The sequence below is a fragment of the Lissotriton helveticus genome, chromosome 9 (genome assembly GCF_964261635.1).
Source record: "Lissotriton helveticus chromosome 9, aLisHel1.1, whole genome shotgun sequence".
Classification (NCBI taxonomy): Eukaryota; Metazoa; Chordata; class Amphibia; order Caudata; family Salamandridae; genus Lissotriton; species Lissotriton helveticus.
This window is the reverse complement of record NC_136070.1, coordinates 577,612,702-577,637,446: the sequence shown is the minus strand read 5'-3', so window position 1 is coordinate 577,637,446 and position 24,745 is coordinate 577,612,702. Positions and strand designations below refer to the sequence as shown.

At 47.6% G+C, this 24,745-nt stretch overlaps 1 protein-coding gene across 1 annotated transcript in view; it reads right to left on the bottom strand.

The window, feature by feature from the left end:
* LOC144781602 (nuclear RNA export factor 1-like) overlaps positions 1–24,745 on the bottom strand; it is a 954,052-nt gene that overhangs the window by 464,916 nt on the left and 464,391 nt on the right. The window contains exons 9-14 of the mRNA XM_078660537.1: positions 24,373–24,480; positions 24,152–24,261; positions 12,746–12,782; positions 12,506–12,574; positions 11,659–11,714; positions 10,846–10,950 (exon numbers count right to left, since the gene is read on the bottom strand). Coding sequence (XP_078516663.1) covers positions 10,846–10,950; positions 11,659–11,714; positions 12,506–12,574; positions 12,746–12,782; positions 24,152–24,261; positions 24,373–24,480 — 485 coding nt within the window. The remainder of the gene's footprint in view (positions 1–10,845; positions 10,951–11,658; positions 11,715–12,505; positions 12,575–12,745; positions 12,783–24,151; positions 24,262–24,372; positions 24,481–24,745) is intronic.

The following is a 24,745-nucleotide window of genomic DNA, read 5'->3' as shown; positions in this document are numbered from 1 at the left end:
AATGTGCTTGTGCGGACAGCAAAGAGTTAAGTAAGTTTGAACCCCCTGTCCTAAAAACGGTCGACATGTTTCAGCTAGATGGTCTTATTCGACCCAGCATTCCTCAGGACCAGTGATGAAAGTAACTCACCCAGCGCGGCAGTACACCCCCTAAAGTGCCTACTCACGTTGGATGGAGGTTCGAAAGAACACGTTTTTACCAACTTTTGTTCGTTGTGCTGGAAAAAACTTCAGATGTATTACCTCTGTTCTGTGAGGATTATGGAATTCTGTTAGTATTCCAGTCTTTACTTCAATTATAGTGAAAGACGAGCATTCCCTTTAGGATTGCATCGATCCTACAGAAATGACCCCATGAGTCCGTGGTGGGGGAATTCTTCACGTCAGCGTTAGCTTGCTGACGACTCTCCACGTTTCCACCTAGTTCAGCCTAGGCTCGAAGAGCCGTGGCTGAGCCAGAACTAGGTGGAAACGTGGGGAGGCGTCAGAAAGCTAACGCTGACGTGAAGAATTCCCCCACCACAGACTCATGGGGTCATTTCTGTAGGATCGATGCAATCCTAAAGGGAATGCTCGTCTTTCACTATAATTGAAGTAAAGACTGGAATACTAACAGAATTCCATAATCCTCACAGAACAGAGGTAATACATCTGAAGTTTTTTCCAGCACAACGAACAAAAGTTGGTAAAAACGTGTTCTTTCGAACCTCCATCCAACGTGAATAGGCACTTTAGGGGGTGTACTGCCGCGCTGGGTGAGTTACTTTCATCACTGGTCCTGAGGAATGCTGGGTCGAATAAGACCATCTAGCTGAAACATGTCGACCGTTTTTAGGACAGGGGGTTCAAACTTACTTAATTCTTTGCTGTCCGCACAAGCACATTGGTTTTAATCTGAGTTCGAATCACCCCTCTATTAAAATTGTTGGTTGAGGGAGTGGTCTATACTCTTTTTAATTTGCACTGTTGTTTTTCGTACTTTCCTACATACGAAATAATGGGAACCCGATGAAGACAAACGGCTACCTACCTAGTGTGGGTGCCTGAGGGGCCCATTTTTTCCTTCTGGTATATTCATTCTTCTTTCTTTCTATATATTCATTACGCCTATTGACACAGTCACAAAACCGCACATGGGGCACTGATGTTGGTTGGTGAAAGGTCTTCTTAACATCTCTCCTAGTGAGTTTATGTTTTTTATAGAATATAGTACTCTCTAGTTGTTTTTGATTGATTATCCTAAGGGGTGTGAGAGTATTTCACTTTGCCCTTACTCTCTTGTTGTTTAGTCAGAAGCCTTTTTTCACTCACATGAGCATTAAAAAAAAATTTAAGGCATTTTGAGAAAATGAACACCACTTTTGATGTAAAAGTGGATGATGAGTGTTCATCTTCAAAGATGTCGGATGAATTAAAAAAATAAAACTTTTGTGAAAAAAAGTGAAGAAAAAACTAGGTAAACAAACCCAGACTGTATGGAGGAATTCTTCTTAGCATAAGCTGAAAAAGAGTTGAAGCTGTGAGTCAAAATGCCAGAACAGTATTGTAGTGGGCTGGCCCCACTTGTTCAGGAGACATAGTACACGTAGCCGAGTTAAGTTGCATGTAGTTTAGTAAGTTCTTAGGAAGTATTTACAGCAAGACCCACTAGGAGCAGCCTGCTAGCTGCTCAGCCCATCTTCCAACTGACAACACTCACACCAGTCACCCAAGCATTCCACTCATGTCATTCACACCAACATTCTACACAGAACACTCACACTGGCTGAGCAGCTAGGAACAAGGTGAAAGGGAACATTACAGCATACCATGAGAATACTACATATTAAAAAAATAAATAGAACCACATTAAAAAGAAAAAAACTATACACAGCAATGTACAAATTATGAAAACAGTTAATAAACCCTGGGATGAAAGGTAAAAACACATCACGAGCGGGAACACAGACCAACAAAGGAGGAAAGGAGTATGAAAGGATAAAACACACTAACACGATCTTCCTCCTTTAAAAGAGAACAAAAAGCGAAAAAGAAAGTAGTGTAAGAACAGCTCACATACAACAAGTGAGCAACAACCACATTGAAAGTAAAGTAAAGAGGGAAACGTACCCCAAGACTAAAATATTGTGGGCGTTCAGCACCCAAGGAAGTACCCCTCATGTAAGGAAACTGTGGGGAAGGAAACCATGACCCAACATGTCACCCCTCATGTGAGGGACACATGCTAAAAGCAGTGTAACAACTAGTGTAGTATTGGACTAACACCCAAGGACATGTGCAGCACAAGAAAACAACACAGGTGTAGCACAGTGTGACACATGCACACTATACGTTGACGTGAAGCACAGGGTGACTTACACACAAAATGACGACGTAAGAGATCAGGGTGAGGCGCAGGGCGACTTACACACAACAAGACGTGAGGCACAGGGCGACCTACACCTAACATGACAACATGAGGCGCAAGGCGACTTACACAAAACTTGACCACGTGAGCGCAGGGCGACTTACACACAACATGATACAAAGCGCGGTGGAGGGACCAACAACCAAAAACACACCCGAAATGTGAAAATGTATCCAAAATACGTTAATGGGAAAAACACCCCATAACCCAAATAGCGTAAGGGTTAACAACAAAAATGTAGAGAGACAAATGATGTGGAAATGGGGCTAAAACCCATACCAAACGTAACTAGGGAACAAAACCCTTAAGCCACCCCTAGAATCAAGGTACAAAGACTTACATAATCTGTGACAATAACGTGAAGAAGAGAAATGGGACTAAAACCCACTCCCATCCCTTAGGCAGGGATATGACATCTGAAAAGAGAACATACATAAACCATCAAAGTAGTACCGTTGTGAGGGTGGTTACACCCAACAAAAGAAATCAGTTTACCAACAAGCATGAGATATGTAATGCACAATACGTAACTTGTTTTCCTTTGCGTGACTACAAATTAGTGCTAAAACACTAAAATATGCACTGTAAGATTAACATTACAAAGTTGACACTGGTGTGCCTGTCACCGCAATGATGAGGGACAGTCGTTCATAGTTCGCAAACTGTACTGTATAGAGACGATAAAGATCCAGGCGACTGTAGTGTTGCTGCCAGTGGGGTGTACCACTGCAGCACACGCCCCCTCCACTGTTGTATAGTTGCCCCCTCCAGCGTAGAGGGGTTTTGGTTTAGCCCAGCGTGAGCGTTGGGGACGTGAGAAAGCTAATAAATAGCCCGGGGCCCCGGGCGTGGTCAGTTACGTGCTACCACAACCAGCACGAGTGTGTCGTACTGCCTGATCATTGGTAGGCCTAATCCAGGACACTACACTGGCGACGAGGTGGTCTACGATCCACCCCATCGCGTGCCCTGCCGCACCACCGCAACCCGTGTCTGCTCCGCTGCCCAGCGCCGTGCACGCCTGCACGTGGCGCGCTGGCCGGCACTCCCGAGCGCCGTCAGCCCGCTGTGACCCGCCTCGGTGACACCGTCAACCTGCCTGCTCCCTGCAGCGACTCGCGCCACTCACCGGTGCCCCGAGAAGCCTCCGGCCTGCCTCCTAGGCCACCCTGCGTCCTCCGCAGCACCACGGACCTGTTCGCTGCATTCAGGTACCCCAAGGAGCCCCCGCTGCTCCCCGCTGCCTCCAGCCCCTGGCTGCACCACTCTGATCGACCCCCGGCCCCGGACGGCTCCACGGCTATCCCGCGCATGCGCTGTGAGCGCCCGGCACCATGCTTCTGGTGTGCGACGCGGCCTCCCTACCGTCCCTCACGCATCTCGCGTGTGAACGGACCCTGCCAAACCTCACGCATCTCGCGGAGCGAAGCCTACGAGCCCTCCACGCTACCAAGATCCATTTCTGGTAACTGCAGGAGCCTGCAAAGCCGCCTACAGCCCCTCCTGTCACCCAATCTGCCTTGCTTCAGCCGTCATGGCCACCGTGCCGCCTCTGGAACCTTTTGCCGTCACAGGGACACCCCCCTCACAAGCAGCCCGGTGGAGGAAATGGGTGGAGCGTCTCGAAAACTACTTCATCGCGGCGGATATTGCTGTGGCGCGACGTCGCGCCATGCTCCTACACCTGGGAGGGGAAGCGATCCACGACATCTCCAAGGACGTCACGGAAGGAGACCCGCCCCACACGTACACCACCCTGAGGGATGCCATCACAAGGTATTTTGAGCCATTTGCCAGCGCGGACTACGAACGCTTTCTGCTCCGCCAAGCCCGCCAACTCCCAGAAGAGTCCGTAGATGTATTCTACGCTCGGCTCAAGAAGTTAGCCAGCACGTGCACCCTCCCGGATGCAGAAGACGAAATCCGCGCCCAGTTCATACAGGGGTGCGCCTCCCTGAAGTTGCGGGAGAGAGTGCTAGAAACGGACGCCATGTCTATGCGCGACATCCTAGCCCTAGGGCGGTCCAAAGAACTTTCTAAGGCCCGTGCCGCCCACATGGCACCGAATCCAGCCGTTACAGTCAAAACGGAACCCGTGTGCGCCATCAGATCGCAGACTCCAGACAACCGGACGAGGCCATCCCACAAAGGGCGGCCGAAGCCGGCCCAAACCGCCCACGACCAAGCATGCATGTGGTGCGGAGGCGCCACTCCCCACAAGGGTGCGTGCCCCACCCAGGGCAAGATCTGCAGCGCCTGCGGCAAAGCCAATCACTTTGCGAGCGTTTGCCTGTCGTCGCAAAGGAAAAAGCAGAGTGGCCCACCCAGGAGAGTGCGACAGATGGCACCGCTACCGAACACATCCACCAGCAGCGACATGGATGATGACGAGGAGGACGCCGCATCCGTCCACGTGGTGCGCATGCTCAACACCTTAGCAGCCACGTCATCTACTGAACCAATGTGCACCGTCCAAGTGCAAGGCCAGTCCATCACAGCCCTCATCGACACAGGCGCAACTATAAACCTCATGGCCGCCAACGTATACCAAGTCCTAGAGAATGCTCCTACACTTCACCCCACCAGAGTGCAGGTTTTCGCTTATGGGACCCGTCGCCCACTGCGTCTGTGCGGTGTATTTCGGACTACAGTGTCACATGACTCGATGCAGCTGCAGACAAAAATCTACGTATCCCAAGAGGGATCAGGATTCCTGCTTGGCTGTAAGACAGCGAGAGAGCTCGGGCTGATTCATTTTGCCCTAACAGTACAAGCCCATGGATTGGATCACCTGGTATCAGATCACTCCTCGCTGTTCGAGGGCATCGGATGTCTAAGAGGCCCCCCTGTCCGACTCCATATCGACCAGTCAGTGGCCCCAGTGGCCCTCCGGCACAGACGCATCGCGTTTCACCTCAGACCGAAAGTTGAAGCCGAGCTACGAATGCTCGAACAAGCGGGCATCATTGAACGAGTGACCGGGCCCACTCCATGGGTGTCCCCCATTGTGGTCGCCAAGAAGCCAAAGCAACCCGAGGCAGTAAGAATTTGCGTGGATATGCGCCTCCCCAATTTAGCCATCAAAAGAGAACGTCACCTGACGCCGACCATCGACGACATCATTGGGGAGCTCGCAGGATCCAAGTGGTTCTCCAAGATGGACCTAAGGTCTGGGTACCATCAGATCCCTCTCCACCCGGACTCACGCTCTATCACAACCTTCTCCACCCACGTTGGTCTCTGGAGATACACCAGGCTGAACTTCGGCATATCAAGTGCAGCCGAAGTATTCCAGAACATCATCCACAATGTCCTGCAAGGCCTCGATGGAGTGCTCAACGTGAGCGATGATATTCTGGTCCACGCCCCGACTTTGGAGGAACACATTCAACGCCTCCAGGAGGTTTTCACTCGGCTGCAGGAGAGAGGACTGACCCTCCACAAGGACAAATGTGAATTCCTACGCAAAAATATCATTTTTTTTGGGTACAAGTCCTCCGATCAAGGTGTAGGCCCAGATCCAGAGAAAGTCAAGGACATCGACGAAGCGCCGGCCCCCACGTCTGTGACAGCTGTCCGTAGCTTCCTAGGCATGGTAACATACTGCGGGCGTTTCATCAAAGATCTGTTGGATTTGACAGGCCCCCTCTGCGACCTCACAAAATCAACTGCTGCCTGGACATGGGGCCCGGAGCAACAGGAGTCGTTTGCAAAGACCAAAGCAGCTCTCTCTGCAGACACAACCCTGGCCTACTTCAACCCACGACACAAATCACAACTGGCCGTCGACGCCAGCCCGACAGGCATCGGAGCAGTTCTGTCTCAACAGCAAGTGTGTGGAGAGTGGGCCCCAGTCGCGTACGCCAGCCGCACCCTGACGCCTACTGAACAACGGTATTCGCAAATTGAGAGAGAGGCCATCGCCATTCTATGGGGATGCCGCCATTTCCACATCTACCTCTATGGACATCCTTTCTCAGTGGTCACTGATCATAAACCCCTCATCCCGCTCTTCCAAGGCTCATCCTCTCGCCCGCCCTCGAGAATCGAAAAGTGGGTGTTACAGTTGCAGGAGTTCCAGTTTACGGTGGAATACAGACCCTGCACCCGGAACCCGGCGGACTACCTATCGAGGCACGCCCGTCCGGTCACCGATGCTGAAGCAGCCAAAGCAGCAGCCACGGAAGAGTACGTCCGGCTAATCGTTGAACGGTCAAGACCTCGGCCAATGTCCCTGGAAGAAGTGGCAAGAGCCACGAAGAACGACGACTGCCTCCAGATTGCGATCCGGGCCGTGGAATCTGGCGACTGGAAGGCGCTCCAAAGCCCAGCGTCATTTCGCACCCCAGATGCCCAGGCTGTCCTGAGAGCCCTGTTCCAAGTCAGACACGAACTGTCCATTTCAGCCGAAGGATGTCTCCTGAGGGGCCCTCGCCTTGTGCTGCCCAACAGCCTTGCCCAACAAGCCGCCTTGCTGGCGCATGGATCACACCAGGGGATTGTGAAATCCAAGAACAGACTCCGGAGCAAACTGTGGTTCCTGGGGCTCGACAAAGCCGTCGAAGAAGTGGTCCAGAGATGCCCAGTATGCTTAGCGACAAGTCTGCCCAACCCCCCAGCACCCATACTTACCGAAGAAGGGCCTACTTCCCCGTGGGTGCGAGCGAGCGCAGACTTCGGCAGTCTCCCCGGCGGCAAGTACATGCTCGTGGTGGTGGATGATTTCTCTCGCTATCCGGAAGTGGAAATCGTGGCATCTACGGCGGCATCTGAAGTGATCCCGAAGTTCGAAAAAATCATTGCCACCCATGGACTCATGGAGGAAATGCGCACAGACAATGGACCCCCGTTCAATGGCAGCGAATTCACTGAATACCTGCAGAGCCATGGTATCAAGCACAAACGGATAACACCAAGATGGCCCCAAGCCAACGGTGAGGTCGAGAGGCTAATGAGAACTCTAAACAAAACAATCCAAATTGCAATAGCCGACGGCCACAATCTGGAGCTAGCCCTATACCAATTTCTTCGAGAATATCGCCTGACTCCACATTGCACCACCGGGATTTCCCCAAGTCGAATCTCTTTCAACCGAGCGATCGTGGACACCATCCCACACCATCCCACGTGGGAGCTAGCCCCAGCCCCCAGGAACCGGTCCATGGAACAGCGAGCCAAGAACAACCAGGACGCGTCCCAGAGACGGAGAGCGGTGGACAGCCACATTCAAGTCGGAGACTCAGTCCTAGTTAAAGACCGCCATCCTGGCGGAAAGTTCCGTCTACCGTTTGAACTTGATCCCTGGAGAGTGACGGAGATAAAGGGGACAATGGTCACCGCCGTCAGAAATAGAGAAGTTGTGACAAGAAATGTCTCTTTCTTTAAAAGAATACCCAAAAGGGATAATGATCTGGAACTGGACGACTGGCAGCCAGCCCCTCAAGGCAGACCGTCAGAACCAACTGAAACTGAGACCCTGGTAAGCCGATCCGACAACGCCACCCCGAGTGATCAGGAACTCAGAGGACCGGCAGAGGACCCCGGCGCCAGCGACACCAGAGACTCTGAAGAAACATCCCAGACCGCGGCGGAAGGGCGGAGCCAAGCAAAGTACAGTCTACGTCCATGCCCCAGACCCTCCCAGAAATATCGGGACTTTGTGGCACAGTGCTGGCGCTGAGCAGACCGAGATGGTGACCCCGCCGAGAATAAAGTAAGATTGTTCTGTTTTAGTATTCTGCATGTTTAGGGTCATATGGTAGTTCCCAGGACCCTGCCAACGACACGCTTAAGAGAGACTGTCAAATAAAGTACTTTATATCCGTTACAGCACACCTAATGACTATAAAGCGATTTGTGTGCTATCGCGCTCCAGTTTTGTTTTATTCCCAGGTAAAGGAGGAATGTAGTGTTGCTGCCAGTGGGGTGTACCACTGCAGCACACGCCCCCTCCCACTGTTGTATAGTTGCCCCCTCCAGCGTAGAGGGGTTTTGGTTTAGCCCAGCGTGAGCGTTGGGGACGTGAGAAAGCTAATAAATAGCCCAGGGCCCCGGGCGTGGTCAGTTACGTGCTACCACAACCAGCACGAGTGTGTCGTACTGCCTGATCATTGGGAGGCCTAATCCAGGACACTACAGCGACTTGCAACCAGAAAGTACTTAGCAGCAGAAACAAATCCGACTTAAGATCGACGTACTCCTAAGTTAGTACTAGAAATGGAACTGACCACATGAGCTGCGAGACAATTTCAGTGTCCTCAGTGTGTTCAGGACCTCAGAGTGTTCAGGAATAACGAAACTCAAAACACAAGCGAAATGAGGAGACTGCCAGGAAGACACTTCCAGTCCTGACAACGGTTGTGCTCACACAAAAAACATTCCATTCATTTAGCTTTGTTTAACGAACAGACCGTGGTTGGCAAATAATACGGGAAGAGCTTACTGCATACAACAACATCCAGGGTAAACTGACTTGAGTCACCAATCCAAAGATGGCGGCACGCACAGGAGACGGACGCCGATTGGCTCCCGGCACGCTATTGCTGCAAAACGTCCAAAGGCAGTATAGCAGATAGGCTAGAAACGGAGACTTAATAAAAGGCTCAGAAGCTGCTCCGCGCGACACCACTGGCAAGATAAGGTGCGCAAGCAGAAATAGAATTTTAAATTGCAGCGTAACTGTTTTTTTTTTCTGTCCTCAAAGTAGAGAAGTGAAAATACTTATTACCAAATTAAAACTGAATTTTTATCACCATGACGGCCCTCTCTTGCAGCAGGCAGGAAGACCAGGCCCAACAAAAATATATCATCCAGTCGTGTAACTTAAAAATAAAAACGCCAGTAATTGAAAGTAAATTTGGCACAAGTAGAGTTTCCACCGGTACTGGGCTGACACGAAGGCAAAAACCCTTCAAATCCCACTAGAAGGAACATGAATACAGTCAAAGACGATGAACTTGCAGGAAAACAGTCTTACGCAAAACGGATGCCTTGCACATCACACTAGAGACAGAAACTTAGGCAGCGACTGATTACCTCACTCTCAGAAGCACAGTAGACGTTTCTTGTAGCGTAAGATCTTCTGCAAGATGTAGACAGCCTAGATAACATATTTCCAGGTGTTGAAAGAACATAGATCAGGGCACAGCATGCCTGGGGCTGTCCGGTGTTGTGGACACTGGAGGGGTTGCGAGGCGTGTTTGACCAGATTCTTTATCTTGAGTTTCTTGTTACTTGTTTCAAATTCCTTTCTTCTTAGACCCCTCAGCTTTAGGTTAACTCCTCTTGGTTGGCATGTTGAGCGAGGATAAATCCCATCAAGATCGTCGCCAAAATAAAGTGAGCTGGCCCCATGTGGTCAGGAGACATAGTAGACGTAGCAGAGTTGACTTTCATGTAGTATATTCAGTCCTTAGGAAGTATTTACAGCAAGCCCCACCAGGAGCAGCCTGCTAGCTGCTCAGCCCATCTTCCAACTGACAACACTCAGTCACCCAAGCATTCCACTCATGTCACTTACACCAACATTCTACACAGAACACTCACACTGGCTGAGCAGCTAGGAACAAGGTGAGAGGGAACATTACAGCATAACATGAGAATACTACAAGTAGGTATATGGTAGGAGGGGGAGCTGCTGGCTTCTTAAAGTAACAGTGCATTGCTTCCTTGCAGTCCTTGAAATCTTGATCCAGCAGGTGGCTTTTTTCTTTTCTTCTCTCTTTCTGATGTGCCTAAAAGGCTTTTTAGAATTAAACGCAAATGACCACTTGTCAGATGCTGCAATGTAGTCACATTCTTCAATTAGATGTCATTTTAAGGCACAGAAACGTTCAGTAAAAAGCAGGCTTGTCATAATTTTTTTGATGGCAGTCACACCAATTTTATGGACATTCAACTGGTTACCTCGATCTAAAGACGGACTTTAAATAATTGAAGAAGTGTGTTCCGGGATCCCCGCAAACGTACAAGAATATTCTATGTTTAGGACTATCAGTGAGTATCCTAAGAAGCAGAACTAGCCAACCTAACAACTATGGTGGACTCTCTGACCCCAGCAGTAAAAACCCTTGTCACTTGTAAACAACAATCAAACCTCCCAAGTTCAAAATCATTCATAAGAGCAGCAATACAACTGAAACCTACTAGTCGACATCTGGTACGTTCAATCCAGTCTCCTTTCTTTCAGGACATTATTAAATTCACATTTTATGTTGTTACCTCGCTGAAAAATGGCCTGAATTTGCAATGCGTTCTGAGAAAAAAGCGCAATTATATCTTCCTACGTTATAGAATACACTTAAATAATAAAGAAAAATTCATCATTAATGCTCACTGCCCAAAACATACCCATTAGTGCAAACAACTATTCTGCTTTGGAGACAGTAATGATGAATCAGAGACAACAAACCAGACATGCAATTTGCAAAGTTATTCACCTTGTGCTCTGGGGAAAGAATGGGGTACTGATTGAACAGCAAGCACCGTCATGGTAGGCGTCCAACAGAGCTTGACGGTCGCCCGAGTCATAGACTGAGTAATATCTGCAAGGAATTCAGCACAGACAAAATTCATCTCCAAGATGCATAAAAGCTTTTCTCACACATGGAAATCTTGCAGAATTAAAAATTCCTGTCTGACCTACATCTAATATAATGCTCTTTACCTCTTCCCATTATTAACACATTTTCCCCACCCCTTTTTCCTCAACTATTCTCCTCCTATTTCTACACAAACCTCTTCAGACACAATCTCTTTTCTCTTGACTTATCCAGGCCGCTTGTGGTTTTCAACAGCACTTCAGTTCCTGCTTATGATCTTGTTACACCTTACCCTCTTGATCCATTCTCCTTCCCCAACCAACTTTTTATCACTTTAGCCCCTTCCTCCTCTCCTGATTTCTCTTTCAACCAACGCCTGATGATACTCAATCTCTTGGATAATAACATGTATTGATTAGGTTTTATACATTTTCTTTTTCAAGATCTGTGTAAAATGTAACTTTTTTTTACTTAGCTGTATGTAAATTGGGTTGAGGATGCGTGTAAGAATTGATAAACGAGTATACAAACAACAGTGCTACACTCAACACAAGTGATCTCCTACAAGGACACATTGACTTCGATGGATTTAGGACCAATTTTAAGAATTCATAAGGGTGCAACAGAACTAGTGGAATGCCATCTCACAGCCATCACTCTACCCTCACCAAAGCCCTAATCACATTATGTCAAGATAAGGGATGCACTTACTGATGCAGGAACCTCAGCACTAGAACTTTAATGTCATCGGATCCGAAGTAACTGCCCTGCAAATAAGATACAGAAGAAAAAAAAGTTATTTGCCTCTAACAAGAGTTTTAAAATGGACAGGTTTTGTACATTTGCATCCTTAGAATATTCCTGATGGAGGAGGCTCCAGAAGGCTAAAAAGACTCAATGAAGATGCGAAAGGGTGGGGTTGTGGAAGGAGCGGAGGAGGGAAGTGTCTAAGGCTGCAAAAAGAAAAAAAATGTGGGGGTTTGATCCTGAGTTCCTGAGACACTATTGTACAACTATTCGCTTCAGAAAATGAGCTGCATTTCCTGGAATCAAGATGCTGACCCAGGTGTCAGATCACACAATGCCTTGCCTTTAGAAAATAGAAGGTAAAATAGAAGAAATACTGTTGGAGAAAGGATTTCAAAAACAAAATTACAATAAAGTTAAGGTAAAGAAAAGCTACAGCAGTAAAAAAATAAGCTGAAAGAAAACATGGTGGCAAGAGAAGAACAAGTAATCAATTATAGAAAAAGCTCAAAAGACCTTTTGAGGCCTTCAGTAATTTCTACATTACTTCGCAACAGGACTTAAAAACCTAAAATGATGCCACCTGTTTCATCGAGTCTTCACAAAATTACATTTCATCATAATGTACTAAAACAGAACAGGTTAAAAATGTTGAGATCTGCCCTCGGACAGCTAAAACAAAGCCAACTATGATTTTCCAGCAGAAAATGATGAATTCATTAAAAGATACCATTCAATTATTTGAATACATTTCATGCGGTACAGTGCAGCCATGTACCCTTGCTCACCAGTGGCATTATATCTTACTCACCTTCGAAGGTGGGAGCGTCGTGGGAGTTTCTACATCAAAGGAAATACGAGGGGTTAGATCATGGCCATCCTGAGGAAAAATGAAAGTAGGAAATAAACAGAAATGTATGGAGTGCATATGAAGAAGGAATATAAGATTGTGGTGAAAAATACATGGTTAGAAATCAAACAATCCCACTGAAAGCACACCTGTCAGAAATGTGACTATAAAACTCATAGTGTAGAAGGAAAAATCTCTTACCAGACGCAACAGCTTCGAAAAGTGTCCCTGGATTGCACTGCCGTACACCGCATCAAGATAAATAAATAATAATAAAAAAAGAGGAGAGATAAAAGTGAGTTTTCAAATTGGGTCAGGAAGAGATTGCCGCAAGCACAGCCTAAAGAGTCTACTTCGCCCCTCTTCCCTCAACAACATGTAATATGGCAAAGAGGGTCAATGGGTGGGGTGAATACTTGTTAAGAATATGCTGCTGTGAAATGTCCTGAAAGGAGCAACATAGCATATAACCCTACACACATCTAATTGCACAGGATACATGTGTATTTGTGTGGGTAAGAAAATCAACCAGTTAGCACGAAATTGAAAAAAGGGACATAGTAAGGGGTTCCTGGGAGCAAATGTAAATGTAGTATATGTAAGAGGCTTTGAATTCACAGAACATTTTTTACGTCATGAAGGGACCTCTTATGATAAAAAATCATACAAAGCTCAACAGTAAGGCAAAAGATCATAACCCTTGCGGTATTCAATAGCAAACATTTTAGTAGAAAAAGTGTAGTATAGATTTATCTAGGAATTCCATGACTTTCACTCAAGAGGCTACAGCAAACTTCTAGCACCTCCTATGTTTAGTGGTATGAACATTGGTTGACGGCAGGCTCTCCAAAACAGAAAAAAACATATAGAAGAACTGTGGTGATAAGTACTAACAAGTTAATTTACAGCACTGGGTTAGGAGCCCGAAGAGGCTACTTTGACCAATCAGCTGGGCAGCAGGGGTTAACTTGTGCTGTATTGTATTTAACTGGCTTCACAGAACCGACCGCTGCCTCTTTGAAAGCTGAGGCACTAATGGCACCCTATAGAGACTCCACGGTGTGCAGGGGAAGCAAATGGGTAGATTAGGAGCCCCCCGAATGCTCAAGTACAAGAGAGGGCGCAAAGGAGGTAGTGGAAACCCATTGTCACCTTACTCTAGGAAAATCCACAGAGAGCAGGAAATATCTCAAATGGGACAAAAGTGCTATTTATTTATTTATAAAGTTTAATATACGCGAACTTGACCCAAGAGGGTATCAGAGCGCTTTACATTTAGGATCATTGCGGTACAAGATACATCAGATACAAGAGCATAGAAACGTACATAACACATAAACAATGTTTCAATAATTCGTAGGAGGGAGGGGAGGAAGGGGTAAAAGCGGGGTGACGAGGAGGAACAATGCCAAATGTCCAGCTGGGTAGGTGACGGTCAAGGGGGAAAACCAGAGCCAGATTCCTCATTAGCTGTCAAGCAGCTCCACCGGTCATCAGCCATGTTGCTCAGGTCTCAGCATTCAGGAAAAAACAGTAATTTGGTTTATTTGAATTTGCGAAGGTTATATAGTCCTATCTAGACCCGGAGGTACCAGAGCGCATAACCAGGGGAACGTTGCATTAGAAGGTACATCAAAAGGATTATAAAGCGCTGGCTAGACCTATAGGTATCTATAGCGCTATAGCAGAGGAACATTGCGTTACAAATTACATCAGTTACAATAGCGTAGTTAGGTACAGTAAACAAACAACGCGGATGAGAGAATTTATAGGAAAGGAGGGGAGGAAGGAGCCATAGCAGGGAGATGAGGAAGAACTGTGTCCAATGTCCGGAGAGACAAATAGAGAGGGAAAGGGGAGAGGTGGAGTTAGAAGGGAGAGGACGAGGTGGAAGACGGAAAAGAGATAAAGGGAAAGTCAGCCCAGAGACCGAGTGGGTAGGTGATGGCCAGGGAGAAAATCCAAGGCCAGTCTCCTCTATAGCTCTCTGGAAGCTCCAACGGGCATCGGTCAGAAAAATGGAAAGAAAGAAACAAGGAAAAGGCAGACCGGCAGAAATACGCAGGGGGGAGGGTGAGACAGGGAGAAGGGGAGAAATAGTGTCCAGCTGGGCAGGTGACGGTCAGGGGATAAACCAAGGCCGATCTCCTCAATTAGCTGAACAGAGCAGCTCCACGGGGTGTCGGACAAAATGCTCGAACTCCGCTGTCCGGGTAGGAGTCAAGTGTAATCAGGGGAATGTCAGAATCGTGCGTGTGTGGGGGGGCTAGGGAGCCATGGTCCGAGGAAATTCCAAACATCCTCTTGAGGTCAGGCACAGTCCTGGCAGGATTTTGTGAGTAAAAGTAAAAGATCATCAAGGGGAGAAAAAGGTCACCACTGTCGGCCATGTTGGGGTCGGGCATGCTGGGACCCTTTTCTACACCATGAGTGTGCCGAGAATGACAGAGGTTAACAGGGAAGGAAGGGCCAGACTCCCAATAGTTCTTAGAAAGGACACTAGGTCTCACCATTTCCCTCAACAGGGGGTGGAAGGGGGTTTGACAAAGTGGCATACAGGCCGAGAAATGCATCTTCCTCCACTGGGTCGCAAGGCACCCCTCTGGATGAAAGCCTCCCAGGAACTGTTGAGACAAGTAGGTAGCCTGGCTTGTGAAATAGCTCACACTGTGAGCACACTCCTAGGATCAGGCGCCTGCAATGTGTCTGTGTCCTTAAGCCCAAGACGTCAGCGCCTTAGCTTTGCTAGTCAGGATAGGTAACTTGAGGACAGGGCTGATAGCTTAATGGTGTGGGCTAGGAGCTCCTTCTTAATATCTCTCGCCGATAGCTAGAGTTGTCTTTTATTTGTTACCTCTTAGTTTAGCTGGCCTTGTCATTGTGGGGATGTCTAGAGCGGCGGCCATCTTAGGTTCAGGCATGGACGTACCGGCTCTATCCTACAATCCTGGCAGAATGTTGGCCAAACGGTTCTGCAGCCCCTGCGACACCACAATGCACCGCCTCCCACCAGCCATGCCGGCTCAGTGATATGAGGAAATAAAGGCTGCCAGTTCACGGTGTGGCACAGCACACTTGAGCCGCATAGCCCATGCAGCCGCGGCACCTCACTAGTCCAATTTCACAAAGACTGCTGCCAACCAGCGCCCGCATGAAATCCCTCACAACAGGCCGTAGTCAGAGGGCGCACGCAACTCCAGTACTGTGCACGTGAAGTGTACAGGCAATTACTTCCATTTATGTGGAGGAGTCTTCAAGTCCTTCCAAAAGACAAAAATAGAAGAATTCAAAATAACCAAGGCATTCTGCACGATTTAAAAAATAGAAAAAAAAGAAGAAAAAAAATACTAGGAGTTCAGACCATCCCAAGTATTCCGGACATATAAATCCAGGAAAGGATGCAATGGAATTCACAGATATGGGTCCCAAAAACCTAACTGGAAATACAGACCACCCTAGGCAAGGACCACGAACATAAGGGTAGATACTAAGACAAACCCATAGATGGGGCCTGAATCGTGGAAATAGAAAACAAAGTTAAGGCCATCACAAGCATGATCAGTGGATACAAAACTAAATTCAGACAAGTCTGTATTTGGCTTTTAAAGTTAATAGGGAGTTCATATCACCCTGGGTATTCTCAAGCATGTGGCCACGAAACAAAGCCAGGAATTCACATCATCTAGAGTATTCAAAGATAGGGACAACAAATACAAAAGCAGATAAATAGACCATTATGAACTTTTGCAGGTCCTGGATTCAAAACAATGTATTTTAGGCCACCATAGGCATTAAGAGCTTAAAGCGGCAGACCGAAGGGCAAGAAATTCAGACAATCCCAGGCATTTCTAGGACAACGCACTCAAAACTAGGAAAACAGACTACTAAAGGCTACCTAGTAATGGGCCATGGATACAAATCCCACGATTCAGACTTTACTAGGGACTCCCAGAAAGATGCCACGAATACTAAACATATAATTCTGAACAGAATACTCTTCTATTAGCCGATGATACAAAGCAACCTGAGACTATATCTGATGTTCCTCATTTGAAAAAAACAAAAAAAATACAATTTAAGGAATGAAACTCATTTCAGGCATTCCCATTTACAGGTATCATAATCAATGCCCACCATTCACTTCCCCTCAGAAGTCGACCCGCACAGATCTTCTGGGCTAGAACGTATAGTTTACCTGTCGGTGTAGTTTTGTAGCATGAAGACTTTCTGGATTCACTATGCTATGCATTATTCTGTCATCTAGTGCTTGGGCTGGAATTGTTGTATTTCTTCTCTTTTTTTTTGTGGCCCCGGTGGGTGTTGACATACCACCATTTGGTGTCCTTCGTGACATCGATGCGCTTCCTCGGGAAGCTCCCACCTTTGGTCGCCGTCTTCGGACTCTTTTTTTTATCTTCATCTTTTTTTCTTCTTCTCTTTTAATAGTCTTCCTACTGTTTTAATAGTCTTCCTCCTGTCTCATCTTTCTGGCAGAGGAGGGTGGGATCGCTAGTGAATCCAGAACGTCTTCAAGCTGCAAAACAACACCAACGGGTAAGAAACTATACGTTTTGCAGCGTGAATCTTTCTGGATTCACTATGCTGTGCATAGACTTTGTCGCGATTTACTAGGTTTGTGGTGGCTGGGAGGAAGATGAGCGCTGGTTACTGAATAAGTGTTGTAAGAACTTCTTTCCCACTTGCGCTTCTTTGTTCATTTGAATATCTACACAGTAGTGCTTAGTGGACGTGTGCACTGAGGACCATGTTGCTGCTTGGCAAATGTCTTGAATAGGTGTGTTTGCTAGAATCACAATTGTTGCTCCTTTTTTCGTTGCGCGAGCATGCGTTGCTCCTTGTAATTCTTGCCCTGCTTGTTTGAGACAGAATTGTATGGTTGTGCAATCCATCATGCAACGGTATTTTTGGTAACTGGCCGTCCCAAACAATTGCTGCCAAAAAACACAAAGTACTGCTTTGTTTTCCTGTATTTTTTTTGTCCTTTCTATATAGTGCATTACTGCTCTCCTGGCGTCCAGTGTCTGTAAAGCCTTTTCTGTGCTTGTGGTTGGTTTTTGGAAAAAACTTGGTATTTGTATTGTCTGGTTTATGTGGAACCTTGACACCAACTTTGGTATGAAATGCGGGTCAGTTCTCTTTACGATCACGTCATTGTGTATTTGTAGGTAGGGCTCCTATAGTGTTAGCGCTTGTAATTCGCTTACTCTTCGTAGCGGTGTGATAGCTACTAAGAAGGCTGTCTTTAGCATGAGCATATGCAGTGTTGCTTTATGAATAAGTTCGAATGGTGCCTTCATCAACTGAGTTAGCACTACGTTGAGGTTCCATGCTGGAAGTGGCATTCTGTTTGGCAGTGCGATTCTCTTTGCCCCTTCTAGAAATCTCTTTACTACTTGGGAAGTGAAGAAACTCTTCCCTGTTTCTTTTCTTGTATAAGCCACTATTGCTGCTAAGCGCACCCTTCGAGATATGTAGCTTAGTTTATTTTGTAGTAGATGTGTTAAGTACTTTAGTACTGTTGATTTCTTGGTAATTCTTATTTGTAGTTTCTCCCTTATGCACCATTCGGAGAATCTTTTCCACTTTGCTATGTAGCACGTCCTTGTGGTAGGTCTCCTTGCCTCTCTAAGCACCGCCATTGTGCTTGCTGGCAGTTTGAGGTGTGCAAACTCTAGGTCTTCAGGAGCCATTCTGCCAGGCTGACGCTCTCTGGCTCTGGGTATATCACCCTTTTGTTTTGCATTGTTAACAGGTCCTTTCCTGTGGGGAACCTGTGTGCAGGCGCTTGTGCCATCTCCAAAATCTGTGAGAACCAGGTTTGTCTGGCCCACTGAGGAGCTATCAATATTAGCGTCATGTTGCTGAACCTGCATTTGTTTAGTACCCTGTGTAGCAGTGGTATCGATGGAAAAGCGTAGGCAAATGTCCCTGACTAGCTTATCCATAGCGTATTTCCTAGGGACAGTTTGCACGGTTGTCTGGATGCAAAGTTTTGGCATTTTGCATTTTGGTGTGTTGCAAATAGGTCTATTTGCGGAGTTCCCCATTTGTGGAATATCTTCTGGATTTCTTGTTGATCAATTTCCCATTCGTGGGATGCTGACGTCTGTTTGCTGAGTCTGTCCGCTTCCACATTGTCCTTTCCTGGTAGATGTATTTCTAACAAGTCTATTTGTCTTGGAATTGCCCATCTCCATATTTGTGTGCTACCACTGATAGTGTCACTGACTGTGTTGCTCCTTGTTTGTAGATGTAGAACATGGTGGTTGCATTGTCCGTTTGAATTAGTACCCTGTGTCCGTACAGTTGTTTCTGTAAGGCTTTTAAGGCTAGGAACACTGTCTTCAGCTCTAGGTAGTTGATGTGCTTTATCGCATCCTGTTGTGACCACAATCCCCTTACCTTAAGGGTGTTTGTGTGTGCTCCCCACCCCATCTGGGAGGCATCTGTTGTGATGGTCACTGTTGCAGTTGGTTGTGTGAATGGTTTCCCTTGTGTTATGTTCCTTTTGTTCCACCACGCTATTTCGTGCTGTACTGTTTGTGTGAGAACCACTAGATCTTCCCAACTCCCTGTTGCCTGTGAACATTGTTGTTAAATCCATTCTTGGAATGGTCTCATGTGTAGGCGGATATTTGGGATTAAATGTATGCATGACGCCATAATTCCCATCAGTTTGCCCACTGTCCTCACTGTCCGAGCTTGCCCCGTGTGGTAAAGACGTGTCTCCTTCAATATTGCCAAAGTTCTCTTCGTGCTCGGAAACACCTTGCCCTATATGGTGTTGATCTCAGCCCCATAGAATATCTTCACTTGTTCTGGTTCTATTGATGAATTTCCCCAATGGATTGAAAACCCAAGTTAGACTGGTGTTTATATGACCTCTTGCATGTGCTGCTTGCATTTGTTGTAAGAGCTTGCTTTTACCAGCCAGTCGTCGAGGTACGGGTATATATGTATTCCTTACCTCCTTAAGTGTGCTGGCTACTGCTGCCGGGCATTTTGTGAAAACCCTTGGTGCAGATTTGAGTCTCAATGCCAGCACTGGGAACTGGTAGTGAGTCTTGTTGATCATAAACCTTTATAGATGTGTTGATCATAAACCTTTGCAGATGTTTGTGTTTGCTGTTGATGGAGATGTGTAAGTAAGCATCCTTTAAGTCGATAGTTGCCATGTAATCCCTTTCCTGTAACTGGGGTATTACTTCTTGGAGAGATGTCATTTTGAATCTTTGAGTTTTTATGAACTCTTTTAAGAACCTTAGATCCAGAATTGGCCGTAAGGTTTTGTCTACCTTTGGTATGAGGAAGATGAGGAAGTAGGTGGAGTAAACACCCTTGTTCCGTTCCTTGTATTTTACTATTTCTATAGACCTTTTCTTTAGAAGTTCCTGTGCTTCTTGTAGCAAATGAGAACGCTCCTTTGCGGAGTGTACTCTGCTTTTTGGTCTTTTGTTTGGAGGTGTTTTTTCTAGCTCTATACAGTAACCTTTTTAGGTCGAGCCTAGCTATTGTGTAAGCAATCGCTATGCAAGATTATAGTAAGGGTAAAAGAAAAGTCTACCAAAAAGACCTCTGGAATGTGGTTTATGGCCAGTGCATGTGAGTCATTCAAGCGCGAAGCTGGCATCTGGCATGGACTTGAAAGCAGCAGACTGCTTTCTCCAGCGCGCGATCAGCCTCACTTCCTGCTCCCCCTCTTACAGCAATTAACTTTCGTTATCGCTCACACCCCATATGCTCGTTTCCTCCCACCCTTCCTTTGATGTCCGCGTGCTGTCTTTGTGTGCCTCTATAGGTCTCTTTCTTGCTCCATTCCACAGCCTCTGAATTATTCACCACTTTCCTTCTTACTCTAGCAGCCCACTCTCACTTTATCTCCCCTTCTTATTCCATCGTTTTCACTTTTACCCTGTCTCCCTCTCACATTTTATTTCTTTCTCTCATTTCCTCTCCTCTCTCACTCTTTCTCTCTTATCTCTCTCTCTTTCTCTCTCATGTTCTCCATCCCATTCTCCCAAGCTTTCGCCCTCCCTCAGTCTCTCCAGCTTTCTCTCTTGCTCTCTTCTCTCCCACTCTCTCAGGGGCACCACCACATCACTCAGGGGCACCACCAAATCACTCGGGGGCACCAGCACATCACTCGGGGGCACCAGCACATCACTCGGGGGCACCAGCACATCACTCAGGGGCACCACTCAGGGGTACCACGACATCACTCAGGGACACCACCACATCACTCAGGGACACCACCACATCACTCGGGGACACCACCACATCACTCGGGGACACCATCACACCACTCAGGGACACCACCACATCACTCAGGGACACCTCCACATCACTCAGGGACACCACTCAGGGGCACCACGACATCACTCAGGGACACCACCACATCACTCAGGGGCACCACCACCTCACTCAGGGGCACCACCACATCACTCAGGGACACCACCACATTACTCAGGGACACCACCACATCTCTCGGGGGCACCACCACATCTCTCGGGGGCACCACCACATCTCTCGGGGGCACCACCACATCTCTCGGGGGCACCACCACATCTCTCGGGGGCACCAGCACATCACTCGGGGACACCATCACACCATTCAGGGACACCAACACATCCCTCAGGAACACCACCACATCACTCAAGGACACTACCACATCACTCAGAGACACCACCACTTCACTCAGGGACATCACTCAGGGGCACCACCACATCACTCAGGGACACCACCACATCACTCAGGGACACCACCACATCACTCAGGGACACCTCCACATCACTCAGGGACACCACCACATCACTCAGGGGCACCACCATATCACTCAGGGACACCACCACATCACTCAGGGACACCACCACATCACTCAGGGACAACAACACATCACTCAGGGACAACAACACATCACTCAGGGACACTACAACATCACTCAGGGACACCACCACATCACTCAGGGACACCACCACATCACTCAGGGACACCACCACATCACTCAGGGACACCACCACATCACTCAGGGACACCACCACATCATTTAGAGACACCACCACATCACTCAGGGACACCACTCAGGGGCACCACCACATCACTCAGGGGCACCACCACATCACTCCTCTGGGCTGGTACTGCCAGTTTTGCTGCTGCTGTCCCCGCTGTTGGCCTTGGTAACCTCCTTGATAACCCTGTTGGATGGTTTGGTGTGGTGCCACAGGTTGGTGGCTCCCCCTACCCGCTGGTCTCCTTGAAGGTGTTCCCCTTCTCATTCCTCTGAACTGCAGTGCCCCCATGGACCTAGCTGTCTCATTGTCCTTTTTGAGTTGATTCAGTTTCTCGTCAACTGGAGCGCCAAAAAGCTGTTCCCCGTTGAAGGGTGTGTTGAGGCTGTTGTTTTGTACTTCAGTCTTGAAGCCTGAAATCCTTAGCCAAGCATGCCTTATCTCTGTTACTCCCAGCATCATCTGCCTGCTTGATGTCTCCACTGCGTCTAGGGCTGACTTCCGACATGTATTTACCATGTTCTTTCCCTCTTCTACCAGGTGGCTCACCCTTCTCTGGTATTGCTCTGGTAGGTGTTTTAGGAGTTCGCCCACTTCTTCCCAGTGCTGGTATGCATACCTGTTAGTGAGCGCATTGGAATTGGCGATACGCCATTGGATCGCCACACTCCTTTCCATCTTCCTCCCCATTAGGTCCATTCTCCTGCTCTCTTTGTCTGGAGGTGGGTATATTTGCTTTCTTCCTAGCCGTGGATGTTATGATTGAATCCGCTGGTACTGATCCCTTAATGTACATAGAGTCCTTAGAAGAGTGTTTGTACTTTTTCTCCGTCCTTGGGGTTACTGCTTTAAACATAGCAGGTTCATTGAAGGCCTCCTTCCCCTGGTCCAGCACACTTGTGAGAATATGTAGGAACTTGCTTCTTGCCTGTGATGGCAACAATGTCTCCAAGAGGAAGCAAGATTGGGGTTTCTCCTCCTCTAGCCGCAGTCCATATGTGTCTGATACCCTCTTGATGACTTGGTTATAGATTCCTATGTCGTCCGGCGGCGAAGGCCTTGAAGGATAGGATTCTACCCCCTCTTCCAGCGTCGAGATCCTGCCACTGCAAGTTCTGTGCCTCAGAGGATGTCGAGCCCTGGTAGTTTGTTCATCTTCCTCACCTTCTACATCGCCGTAATACAGCTCTTCCTCCTCCTGTTCCGCGACAGGTTCTGGTGTGGTTGAATTTCCTCGACGTACCTTTTGGCTTCGGCCGTGGGTTTCGAGGGAATAGTGAACTGTTTCATCTTCTCGTCAAAGTCCCTTTTGCGTTGCAAGATGCTTGCCATTTCGGCCTCGAGCCTCTTCTTCTTCTCCATCTCGGACGTGTGTTCGGCGTCGAGAGTTTTGGCTTTACTCTTTGTGGTTGTCAACGTCAAAGTCGTAGCTGCTTTCAACCCTTCATTTTTCGACGTCAAAGCGTCCCTTTCGGGACTGTTCTTTGATGTCTTTGCCTCATCTTGGGTTTTTGCCATCTGGGAGTCCTTGTCGAAGCAACCGACGGGCTGTTTGTCCTTGGATGCAGTTGCCGCTGCCGAGTGTTTCGACAGCAGTGCTCCTTTCGAGGACTTTGACTCACTCTTTCGAGTATCACTGAAGTGTCTGGGGTTCGAAGACTCTCTCACCTCCTTCGGCGTTTTCTTTTCGACCTCAACGACTATTGGATCCTCCGGTCCTTCAGAGATGTTGTCTTCCTCTCCACAGGAGAGTGCCAAATCTCAGAGCGATGGAGGTGTCCCCTGCCCCTGCATGCTGTAGTTTGCTCTTCTTTGCCTCTCTCTTACACTGAGGGTCTTCGGAGTGAACGCCCCGCAGGTGTTGCAGTCCTCGCTTCGATGGTCGAGTGGCAGGCAGAGATGGCAAACTGGGTGTTGGTCCTTCTACGAGTACTTGTGGTGGCAGTTGGCGCAGAATTTAAAGGGAGTTTTGTCCTTCACCACGCCGAGGGAGCCCCCTGTGTGCGCATTCTCCAAACGAAACGTCGAAGTTCTCTGTGTTTTCTCTCTCCTTTCGTCGCCCCCGTTACGTGACTCGTAATCCAATATGTTCTCAGGTGATTTCTCGATTTTCCTGTTATTTCCGTGGATTCTTCTCTCCAAAGTTGTGGAGCTCCTTCACTGACGATCCAGACCCAACGGCGGAAAAAAAGACTCTGAAGATGGCGACCAAAGGTGGGAGCTTACGGAGGAGGCGCGTCAATGTCACGAAGGACACCAAATGGTGGTATGTCGACGCCGACCTGGGCCGTGAAAAAAAAAAAAGAGAGAAGAAATACCACAATTCCAGACCCAACCACTAGATGGCGGAATAATGCACAGCATAGTGAATCCAGAAAGATTCACGCTGCAAAAACACTGCTCCTTCCGGAGAGCTTACGATCACCCTATAACCACAAAACAACAAAACAGATGAAGTCAGGTGATGCACAACTCCCCCATGACCTTTTGTGGAGACCTTTCGAACACTATTAGTTTGTCAGCCTGGAGCTTGTCTGACTCTACGCAGATACTGCTGTGGTTCACGGTGTCGCAGACTGACCTGATGTATGTGGACCGGTCTAGGAATAAGTCGCACAGGGGGTTCCCATCCAACCACAACTCTTGCAGGTTTGTGCCTTTCAAATGATCCAGCTCTCGCTCAGTCTTCAACTAAAGAGCACAAGCAAAGGAGGTGGATTAGAAGTTCCAGGAAAAGCCAAAGTCAACACTAGTGAACCAAAAGAATGGAGACGTGGGCCAAAGGATGCATGTAGCACTTACCACGTTGCCTGACAGATTAAGGCGTTTCAGGAGAGGAGCCTTCTGCGGAAGTTCTTCCAAGACTTCCAAATGATGTAACTTGTTATTGCTCAGATCAAGCGCAAGCAGCTGTAAGACCAAATGATATAGAGAGATTAGCTTCAGGTCCTTCTACTAAATTGGCCGCTTATGAGCTATTTAGAGACATACAGTAAACCCGTTGCTCATGAGACCTTTACACATGGAGCAACAGACAGAGGATTAGACACATATGCACCCCAGGAATGGGGGTATTTTAAAAAACCCTAAAACCAACACCTTCACCCAATAAGAACTACAACAATCCCACAAACTATCACAATGTGTTCAACCCATGGGTGACCATTGATGGATG